Raw genomic sequence first — 11,769 nt, forward strand, 5'->3', positions numbered from 1 at the left:
GGACAATCCTGCTCCGTGCCGTTTGTCCTGGCGTAAACGCACTGGCACTGCCTTTTATTCTCCTGTGTTCCAGCCTAACAATAACTTAGTCACCCCTGCTTTGGGCATAAGATTTCAATAATGTCACAAGTTTGAGGTCACATAATCAAGGTGGCCACACTAGATGCCCAGAGCCGGCAGTGACAGCAGACAGGAAAGCGTCTGAGCCGGCTGGGCTCATTCTTCCACCACCACAGAGTGAAATTCTCTGAACACTAAGCCAAAGGCGTATCTAGGCACCCTCTGTCCTTTTTAAAAAAGTGGGAACAATTAAAATGCAATGAGGTACAGTTGCAGACAGCCGCTTTTACTAAGCAAGGGGCGACTAGGTCGGGTGCCCATGTCCCGGTCAGCCTGGGCCAGCCCAGTTTATGCTGTTGTCTTGGTGTATTAACAGCATCCCCTTTCACTCTCAAGTGTTTCAGAGTTTGAATAATAAGTTATAGTCATTCCAGGATTAAGATAGAGAAGAGTTTAGTTTTAAGGAAGAGCGACCTATGTTGGGGTATAAAAGAAAAAATCCTAGCAGGTTGGAGAGCTCACCCCACTTACCAGGTCTCCGATGCCCTAAAACACAGCTGACTTCAGGGGGGACATTAACATGCCCAGTCAGTCCTTAGACTCTGCAGTTTGGGGGACTATTGCTTCCCGTGGGGGAGGGGTCCTAAGCAAATAGGAGCGGGGGCTGTTGGGCTTTCTCAGCCCAGGCCAGGCAGGAGTCCATCGAAGGTGGCACATGACATCTCAGTCCAAGCGTCTGTGTGGTTGGAGACACAGATTGCTAGGTTATGTTAAAAGACACCAGAAAGCCTACTTACAATATTAAGCTTGCTTTTTTTTTTTTTATGAGTAGAAATTTGCCTTTCTTTTTGCTATGTTTTCATCACTTAACCTCTGGACTTGTCCACCTGCCCTTTCTCAACCAGGCAGGCTGCTCAACAGGTCTTACCAGGTGCCTCCAACATGGCTGGCCTGTGGGGGACCCTCCCATTTGTAAGAGCAGGAAGAGAAAGCAAGCCCAGGAGAGGTGGCATTTAAAAAAGCTGCCTCTGAGAATGGTTTTAAAGGACCAAAGCAGGCTGGATTGAGTGCAGTGGTGTTTACAACAGCCAGCTGCAGATTTCTTTGTTGCTTCTCCACTCCCACTGCTTCACTAGACTAGCCTTTAAAAAGGGGGGGCGGCTATATTGCAGAAAGGGAGTGACTCATCTAGAATGATGGCTCTTGCAAAACACCTCAAATTTTACTCATGGTACAAAAGTATTTAATAAGCAATACATCAGTACAGAAAAACACATAGTTCATAGCTCATACTTTAAAACCACAGTACCCAGCGTAAAGTCAGTACAGATTCATATTTTTACTTTAAAAAAAAAAATCAAGGGTACACATTGGAATTGAACTACTATGTTTTTTCTTCTTTCTAAAGATGTGATATACATGTTTTCTGATATGTAATGTTCTACCAAACACTGCATTAAACCAAAACAGACAGATGACCAGCAAAGCTGTTTACTACCTCCTGCTCATGCTGGGCTAGACCAGTGGAGCACCATCTCGGTAGGAGAGATTTTGACAGGAAGAAGCTAGAAGTCCCTACCTACCCCAACAGAAAACCTAACAAACTGGTTTATACAGAAAGGATTTTCAGCAAACATGCACAAAGACATTTAACATGCTATAAGAACAGGGTATCTTTTAGTCAGTTTCCAGCACACAGCACACATTCACCAGCGCCCAGTAAAATAAGAATGAATGCCAACACAGAAAGCATTTTTGCCTTCATAGCACAGCTAAGCACACAGCATATAATACTTTGATCTTTAAGTGGGTAATCATGGAAGTTCCAAGATCATATCCACTAGGTTAGCCTGAGTATTTCATCTATAAAAATATTTTTTCAAAAATAATGCTTAAGAGACTTCTAGGATCAGTGGGCCTATATCAGGACCAGCAGAAGACATGGTGATACAAGGACTGCAAATGTTAAGACGAGAGAATTGATTTCAGGTAAAGGACATCTCTTTCAGTTGATTACAGCTAGGACAAGCTGTGCTCACAGGAGGTTCGGAAATCTCAAGACGGGCAGCTGGCTTGAATAACACCCTAGATAAATACTCAAAAACCCCAATGAGGTTGAAGGACTGAAATTCTGACCCATGTGAAAAAGAGCTGTGAGTGCACAAAAAAAAATTCATGCAGAGTCTACTGGGACAAATGGGATTCGTCAGGGTGGGTTATTCCACACTACTGACACACCAACATATATGTTGGGGAAGGGGCCCCCCAAGTGGAATGCCTGACCATGGGCTTGCTCCAGAGCCTGACTCAGAAGCACCTGAGTGAGGGATCTCACCAGGGAGGGTTTAATGAATACAAGAAGTTGTTTCAGGATAACCAGGTACAGGAGGGTTAGGTCATTTTGTTTTTGACCCATCAATACTTAACATGAATGTAGGACGGAGTCAGTCTTTTTAAGTAAGATGTATTCTTCTGCCGTCATCAGCTGAGCCTTTTGGCCTCTTGGACCAGTGACATCCAGAATGATCCCGTTCATTGGCTGCATGTAGAATCTAGTGCCGTAGATTGTTCTGGGAAGTTGGCATAGAAGATGATTTGCACAATGAAGTCACCACTAAACCACTGCTTAGGTCCAGTCCCCGGCCTTCTTTTTCCTACACAAGAAAACAAACAACCTCAAGAGGCAAGGAATAGAAAGAGTCCTGGTTCAGGATCCTGCCTCTGGTATGGGGAAGGAACAACTCAGGGTGGCAGTGTGGACCACCAGGAAGGAGTACACAGAAAGGGAAAGGAGGTTACTTTGCATTTCTGCTCAACACTGGCCCCGGTCATTCTTAAAATGTAACCTTAAAAATATACCTCTCTTAATTGGAAAACATTTTTTTTTTTGAGATGGGGTCTTGCTATGTTGCCCAGGCTGGAATGCAGTGGCTCCTCACAGGTGTGATCATAGCGCAGTACCTCCTGAGAGCAGCTGGGACTAGGCACACACCATCATGCCCAGCACCATTTATTTTTCTTACAAAGAGCCCGCATTATAGGAAAGGCAAGGCAGAATGAGACCTGCTTTTTGATTTTTGTCCTCCTGATTATTTAGGAACCCTACAATCGAACTGGGGATCTGTTTCACAAAACATGAAAAGGTCCCAGCCAAGGTAGAACAGCAGCTCATTCTTCTGATACCTCACCAGCTATTAGACTGATATTGGTCAATTTTAAGGGAGAATGATGGCAAGTGAGTGCATGGGAAGTGGTTTGTGCTCATTAGTTCTACTTGGAACTTTCTAAGTGGTTCAATGTAGCTAAATAAATAGGCAGTAGTAACTTACTGCTCTGTAGTCCAGAAACATTTCTTTAAAAGCCAGAAAATCTGTAAATGTGAGCAGCATGTCAAATATGTCACCAGCCACTTCATCCTTATGGTGCCTGCAAAAGGAAAGGATGGCTATTTCATGAATGAATGATGAAACAGTCTCTTCAAGATTTCATTCAAAGGTTTTGAGAGCTTCCCACCCGGGACCTAACCACCAAGCGCTCGCACTGGGGGGTGGGTCGCGGGCAGGGGGTGGGGAGAAGGAGGGCCTCTGGTTCACACTATGGAAGATGGTGAGTAAACGTTAAAAAAAATACGGTGTAGCTCTACTCACTGTAAGGTTGTTGTGAAAGCCGCCATGTTGAATCCAGGAATCCGCTCTAGCAGCTGTTCTTCAATATACTTTTCTACCAGAGAAATCTACAACAGTGGAGAGAATCTTGGTGAGACCACACTTCGGGAAAACAAGCTTTCTTTTCAGACAGCCTGTCCTCCAGCCCCTCATAAACATTTCCTGAGGTCCTGGTCTATGTCCCAGGCTCTGTGCTGAGTGGTGGGGACACCAGAGGACCAAAGCACAGCTCCTGTGCTGGATAAGCACCCGGCCTGGCACGGGAGAGGCATTTGCTGGTAATTATGCTGCAGCAGGATGGATGCTGTACACAGGTGCAGACAGTGAGCAGCAGGGCCTTTCCGTGCCCACTTCCCAGTGCAGGGGAAATGAGTGGGGGTTTGCTTCCGGGGCAGGTGGCATCTGTGCAAACAACATGCAAAAAAGCACACACTCAGAGGCAGTCACAGCGTCCTCCTGGGCGGGCTGCATTGTTTGTGCTGTGCTTGTGTGTTAAGAAAATAAAGTCCAGGAGGCTCAAACCTATTATTAGATGAGATAATCCCAGGAGGCTGCAAGAGGCCTCAGGGTGTAAAGACCCAACGGTGATGAGCTGAGGTTCCTGGGTTCCAGTCTTGGTTTTTCCACCAACTAGTGGAAAGTTAGTGATCTTGGTCACAATTTGCACTTTTACTTAACAGTCTTGTGTACCTGACTAGATCCCATAGAAGAAAGAAATAGTGTGGGAAAGCAAAAAGGTTTTTCAAAAGCATGCAAATGCAATGTATTGCATGTATTGCAACTGAAAGCAGAATTATGGCAAAGCCAAACTTCCTTTATCGTTTTTCTAGAGATGGGGTGGCAAGGGTGTCTCACTACGTGGCCCAGGCTGGTGTGAGCTCAAGCGATTCTCCAGCCTTGGCCTTAGCTGTGACTAAACGCCTGCATCATGGGTGCCTGTTTCAAACTTCTTTTAAATAAGAAGTTGATGAGCTCGTCCAATATTTGCTTGAAAGTCTTTTGGAAAACAGCCCGAAGAGCTGTGTGGAGCAAAGGGAACTAAACCAGATTCTATTTAGAATTCCTGGCAGTGTATGGTGGCATATTTTAAAAGACAGCAAAATTTCAGTATCTTTTGATTCTAAATCTTAAAGAAACTCTAATCTCCTAGTAGGAGAAATAGAAATCTACTTACATATTCATTAAAAATAGGTGTGTAGGTGAGTTTATTCTCTTCCGTGTCTTCAAATTCCTGGTAGTACTTGTCCATGAAATTTCTCTGTAGTATCTGGAACTCGTCATCTGAACCAGAACAGGGAAAACTTATTCTTTTTAATGGAGACTACAAACCATTATGATTTATAAGTAGGCAAGACCTATGTTAGCAGGACTTACTGCTTTCTCAACGGCCAGCCTCTAGGAGAGGGAAAGCTGGTGTTTTAACGGAGTATTACATGGGACATTGATGTTGAAATAGACCAACCCAGTCTCTTTTTTAAATTGTGGTAAAATATACAAAAAATTTTACCATTTTAACTATTTTTAAGTGTATAGTTCAGTGGCTTTAAGTATGTTCACAGTGTTGTGCAACCGTGACCACCATCCTCATGTTCATTTTAAATACATCCATGCGGGTGGCTTGGGAACTCCTTCACATTACTTTTCTGTAAAGAAACAAACTGGTTCTCTCTTATTCTTATATAATTTCAGCAGCAGTTGTGGAAACACTGTAGTGATTAGAAGTATGGGGTGTGATAGAGGCTAGCCTGCCTGGGTTCAAATCCCACCTCAGCCACTTACTAGCTGTGTGACCTTGGATAAATTACTTAATTTCTCTAAACCCCTATTTCTTCATCTGCAAAATGATGATTTACATACCTATCATACAGGATTGCTAGGCAGAATTTAAATGAGATTTCATGTAGAAACTATTGTAGTTCACAGTGAACACTTAATAAACGTTAGGGTACCGAATAGAATATTCTGCCTAAAAACAAAAGGAAAGCTTCAAAAAGTACCCAGACCTCGGGATAAATACCCTGGGTTTACAGAAGGCTCATTTTCCCACAGCCTAACAGGCAAAAGAACTGAACAAATTCTTCAGTATTGCCCAGAAATCCTCAAATCCACATGGCACAAAAGCTTAATAGCAAAACACCTATATTCAGGAATCAAGAGCATGAACTTTTATGGGATCTGAACTTGGTCAAAAAACTTGGTCAATGATTTTCAGACTAAACTGGATTAAGTTATACAGCCAGTAACACTAAATAACAGTATTCTTTTCCTAATTCTCACAAAACTTGAAGTCAATAGAATTTTCTCAAGTTTAAGTTTTGCCCTCCTACATATTTGTCTTAAACCTTTGGGACCAGATACTGCTTGTCTGTTCCTTGGCAGGATTTATGGATGAAAATATGAATCCACAAATAACAACTCAAAGCCCAGGAAAATACAGGGCCAGCTGAAGTTTGGCACATTGTTTTCTTCATGGACATATGTGTTTATGGTTGTGGTTTTATGGCATGAAAATGTTAAAACTATCTAAAAAACAAAATTGCCCTTACCCTACATAGGAAATAAAGTAGGTCATTATTTCCTGAAGCTTTTCCAAGAGCTCCGTACTTCTAGCTGCCTCATTACCTGAATAAGTCCCTTCCAGACCCCTGAATTTACGGTTCTTGTTTTAAGGAGTATTGGGCTGTTTGGTTCTAAGACAGACTGAAGTAAGGCTTATTGTGCTACATTAAAAACTGCATGCAGCTTGGTATTTTCTGTTTTTAAAATTAACTCTCCAAAATGATTTCAGTGTCCTTAAAAGCAATATCCTTAAAAGCTTACCCATGATAATGTCCTCTAAGTAGCCAACCACAGCATCAAATTCTGCATCAGAGGCGGAGGAACTGCAAAATATTGCCTGCATTAGGTGCTGTTTCAAATAATTAGTTTTTTAAAAAAATTTTATGATGGACATTTTCAAACGTGCACAAAAGAAAAACGAGCAACATGAACTTCACAATTAAGAATGATTATTATCTAGCAATTCCAAACAGAAGAAAACACACTTGACACATCTGTGACATGAACGTTGAATGGGATGGCTCCATTTTCACAAAACCTGATGACACCATGAACTACAAAAGCCACAAATGAAGGGAGCAAAGGCTGGCGTCGGACGTCTCCAGGCTTCTCCGCGTTTATTTACTGCGGGATCTACTCACCGCATCTTTGCTATCGCCCCACCTCTATCTGCTCGTGTGCATGCACCCCGCGCAGACGAAATACTGGCCAGGAGGGTAATTTGATCAGGGGTCCCTGATGGGGGACGGGGGGAAGTGGTGGAGGGTCCTCAGCGCGGCCAGGCCTGGGCGGCTCAAGCCCGCCAGGTTTTGCGGACGGCTAAGGGTTGGAGGGGCGGGGAGAGAGGGGGATTGTGATGGAGGTGCCCATAAACGGGTGACATCCGTCTAGCATTCCTGGCCTCAACAGCCACATGACGGAGCCTCGGCAGTTCCCCACCCCGACCCCTGAGGACACCCGTTTTACAGGGCCGAGGCCGAGGCCGTGCGCCTACTGCCCCCGGCCCCAGCCGCCCGGGCCCTGACGGCGTCACTCACAAGGACAGAGCGAAGCTCTCTTCCTCTAAGGCGTCCATCGTCACCGCCGCCGCCGCCCCGACCCGCGCGGGCGAGCCGACCAGGTGGCTCCTACCCCGCCCGCGGCCCGGGGCCGGGCCCAGCCTCCGCTCTGCTCCTCAAGGCCCCAGCCCGCATCGAGGGCACGGCGGTCAGCCAGCCGGGAGGGACGTCGGCGCCCCGGCCGCGGCCCGTTCACCGCCCCGCCGGGTCAGCGCCTGCGCGCGAGGCCCGAGCCCAGGCTCCCCGCCTGCGGCCACGCGCCGGCCGGGCCTCTACGCCCCGCCAGGCCGCTCCGCGCGCGCCGCCGCCGCCCTCGGTCCAGACGGCGGTTACCAACTGCAGGCAGCCGTGCCCCGCCCCCCGTCACCATGGCCACCGCAGCCGCTTCCGCTTTTGCCCCGCCCCGGCGTCGGGGAACGCGCGCCTGTGATTGGCTGCCGACAGCACGCGAGGGGGCGGGAGAGGAAGTCGGGAAAGCGAGAAAAAGTCGGTGGGACGCAGGGCCTCGCTAGGCAGGGGGTGGCTCGCTGTAATGTCGTGCTGTAGACGTGTAGCGACTAAACCTCGCGTCGCCCCCACTTTATGAGTGAAGGGACAGAAGCCAAGAACCTCAGTTTCCTCACGTAGCAAGTTGAGGATAAATTGCGTCTCGCAGCGTGTTCGCGAAGATTAGTTTAAAGCGCGTTTTAAGAGCCTTGTAAGTTGCCAAGTCGCTTGAGAGCCAATCTATCCCTTGAACCAGATAACGCGGACCTTGATTTGCTCCACGCGGAAGGAAAGCCCCACCGGAAGTGTAAGGTTGGTGGTAGGTTTTTTTTTTTTTTTCAGTCGCGCCGGGGCCCGACTCTCGCGACCCGTTATCCTCACTCAGAAACACTCCAATAAAACCTCTTTACTTATCCCTTTCAACTCTACTCGTCTTTCTTTCTCTGACACCGAAAAATCCAAAAAACCTTACAGGAAGAAGTGGATGTCTTGTAATTCATGTTATAATCTTCACACCATAAAGATTATTCCTTGGCTAATTATCCAAGATAAAAGTTGACAGAACCACTTTGAGCAACAATCAGAAATCAGATAACCTTGCTCCAGGAAAAGTCCACTCCAAAGCTGCCAAATTTTGAAAAAGGATTCCTTAGAGCTAATTTCTCTTGGACCACTAAGTATTCTGTCTCTTTAGTTGCATGTTACCTTTTGGCCGAATGTGTGGTATATGAAGAGAGGGATTTAACGTATGAACTGAGGGGCAGAAAGCTAACCGGAGTGGATTAGCAGTTATCTTTGAGTGGACATACAGTATCTGTGGGATCTGGAACTAAAGATGGTTACAAATACACAGTTGTATCCAGGGTGACATCAATTCTGAGTTACTCTGATTAGCACCAGGTGGAGGACAGGCATTTAAAATGGTTTGCTGAATTAGTGGACCGAGTTCTGTTTGGTTAAGCACTGGTCACACAGTTCACAGCAAACAGCAAATTTCTTCATGACCTACTTTATATGCCACACTTATTTCTGGACTAAATGAACTTGCCCGGCTTTCCTAAATCTTTTATGAAGTCAGAGTGGAGGAGGAACAAAACTTGATTCATCTGTTCTGGTTATCTATTGTTGATACAAACCACGTGAAAATTTTGTGGCTTTAAACAACTATTTTGCTCACTAATTTGCAGCTTGGGCAGGACTTGGCAGGAACAGCTAGTCTCCGTTCCACTTGGTATCAGCTGGGGCAGCTGGAGTGGAGCTAGAGGAACCTCTTACAAGTTCACTCACGTGCCTGGCAAATTAGTGTTGGCTCTTGGCTGGGAGCTCAGTTGTGGATGTTGGCCAGAGAATTGGGGGTCTCAGTTCCTCTCCATGTAGGTCTTCCCTGGGCTTCTTGGGTTTTCTCACACCATGGTGGCTGGGTCCAAGAGCAAGTATTTCAAGAGACAGGAAGTGGAAGCTGGCAATCACTTAAAGGCCTGGTACTGGAAACTGGCACAGTATAGCTTCGACTGTATTCTACTGATCAAGCAGACACAGAGCCACCCAGATTTAAGGAGAGGGGACATGAACTTCATTTCTTGATGGGAGAAATGTCAAAGAATTTGTGGCCATCTTTTAATCCATTTCACAGTCCCTGGCTCTAGGATCAAATGGGGATAAAATAGTACCCACTTAATCAGGCAAGTGCCAGATACTCTGCTAAACATTTATAAATACACTGTCTCATTTTCAAATATTTGAAACTGAGAAAAAACCCCTATGAGGAGGGTATTATCTCCATTTTACAGACTGGGAAACCAAGGCTTAGTGGGACCTGGGTCTAGTCCCACTCCAAAGGGCCTGTTTCAACCATCATGCTATGCTGTAAGCCCCTAATCCCCGGGTTGTTAAACCACACTCCTAGAAATCAGAACGTGATGTTTTCTGTTGAAAATAGAATGGCGGTCTTTTTACCACTTGTAGAAAACTTAAAAAAATTGACTTGAATATACTAAATGATGGTTTTCCATTAATCGTTTTCTAAATCCTTTGATTGTGGATTAGCATTATGAATTAGTCTAAGTGAAGTGGGGCATGGTGGCTCATGCCTATAATCATAGCACTTTGGGAGGCCTAGGTGGAAGGATTGCTTGAGGCCAGGAGTTCGAAACCCAATCTCTATGAAAAAAAATTTTTTTTCTGAGTGAATAAATAGTAAAAGATGAATGATGGGCAATCTTGGAAAGAGCTGATCTTAGGTGGAGCTTGTTTTCATGGTACACAGTCAAGATGGTTGCAACTCATGGAAAAGTAATTTCTGCTGGTGAAATCGTTTCCCGGCACTCTGCAAATGGCAAAGTGACTTTCTCCTGCTCTAAGTCATTCAAAAAGGTGGCAATTCACTAAAAAAACTTTTTTTGGGGGAATCCTGGATTCCCCCAGTGAATCACTGGGAAAATGCCATAATTTTTTGTTTTTCCCCGGTAACAATCTATCAGCAGTAAAAGTCTAGCTTTTAATTTCTCTTAAAATGATTATAATTCCGTGCAGAACATGGATGTACTATTTACTGTCTTCCACATATCTTGCTAACCCCTAGTTTTTTCTTTTATGTGGAGCACATGCCTTTCCCTTTGAAGTAGCTCCATGATTACAACTCTGCTTACATCCTGGGTGATTTAATCTATTTAATATCAAAGTCTTTTTGTTTTATGGTTTAGAAGTTAAGAATTGGAAAAGTAGGCCAAGGTGGGAGGATGATTTGAGCTTAGGAGTTTGAGACCAGCCTGAGCAAGAACGAGACCCCGTCTCTACAAAACAATAGGAATATTAGCTGAACATGGTGCTTTCTGCCTATAGTCCCAGCTACTTGGGAGGCTGGGGCAGGCAGATTGCTGGAGCACAGGAGTTTGAGGTTGCAGTGACCTAGGATGACACCACTGTACTCTAGCCTGGCTGACAGAGCAAGACTGTCTAAAAAAAAAAAAAAAAATTGGTAAGTTGGTAAAGTGAATCATCTTAGGAACAGAGTTCCAGGGTAGGTTTTTAGAAAGCTGTTAGGCTTCTGCATCCCTTTGACAACTGGCAGATTATCTATTGATTCCACCTGTTTTTCTCAGGCTGCACTGAATTTACAGACCACCTTCACCTCTCAGCTGGACTACTTCAAAGTTACTGGTCTTACTATTTCCATTTTTTGCTTATCCTCTATCCCCATCCCATCCCTCCATCCCATTCTCCAAATGGAAGCCAGAGCCATCTTTTAGAATTATTTATCAAGGTACTTCCATGCTTAAACTCCTTTGCTTTCTACTGCATTTAGTATAAAATGCAAAATCCTTAAAATGACCTTCATGAGCAGTCCCATGACCTCCCCAGCACTGGAGCATGCTATTCTAACCCACTTCTTATTTTACTAGTTCTGGGGGCCTTCCATTAGATCCCGGAGCCCACTGAGCTCCTTTCCGCCTTACTTACGGTCTCTGGCTGTAATGTTCTCCTAGCTACCCAATCCTAGAAGCTTGTCCTCAGTCTCTCTCCCTGGCTATATCCCACTTTCCTACTTCCTTCTGTAAGTTTTATTAATGTTACTTCCCCAGTGAAGTTTCTTCTGACACCCCCCACAACCATCTAAACTAGATCCCCCTTATTCTCTCTAGGATCCTATTCTTTTCCTTCAGGGCACTAACAGTTTGTTACAATGAACACAAATATATTGTCTTCTCATTACCAGACCAAAGCTCCATACACAGATGTTTTGTACACCACATAGGCACAATGCCCTGCACAAATAAAACTTTGCTAGATGAATAAGTGATTAACTTTATTCTTAATTCTAATACTTGATTTTCTTATGCCCTGAAAAGTAGCCCTTAAAATTTGAGAGTATGATGTCTTGGAACCTTGGCAGTAAGCATCAGTGAAAGTTGTGAGATCTTAGTCAAAAAAGGCAACAGATG

General features: G+C 44.8%; 1 protein-coding gene across 1 annotated transcript; it reads right to left on the minus strand.

The window, feature by feature from the left end:
- Positions 1 to 1,259: 1,259 nt before the first annotated feature.
- On the minus strand, positions 1,260 to 7,534 carry LOC123625290 (ADP ribosylation factor like GTPase 2 binding protein). Its single transcript, XM_045533653.1, has 6 exons — positions 7,322 to 7,534; positions 6,546 to 6,607; positions 4,900 to 5,006; positions 3,708 to 3,793; positions 3,390 to 3,486; positions 1,260 to 2,714 (listed from the first exon to the last, which is right to left on the minus strand). The coding sequence occupies exons 1-6, from the start codon at positions 7,357 to 7,359 to the stop codon at positions 2,613 to 2,615; spliced, it is 492 nt and encodes a 163-aa protein (XP_045389609.1). The 5' UTR covers positions 7,360 to 7,534; the 3' UTR covers positions 1,260 to 2,612.
- Between the last annotated feature and the right edge of the window lie 4,235 nt (positions 7,535 to 11,769).

The sequence above is a fragment of the Lemur catta genome, chromosome 20, assembly GCF_020740605.2.
Source record: "Lemur catta isolate mLemCat1 chromosome 20, mLemCat1.pri, whole genome shotgun sequence".
Lineage (NCBI taxonomy): Eukaryota > Metazoa > Chordata > Mammalia > Primates > Lemuridae > Lemur > Lemur catta.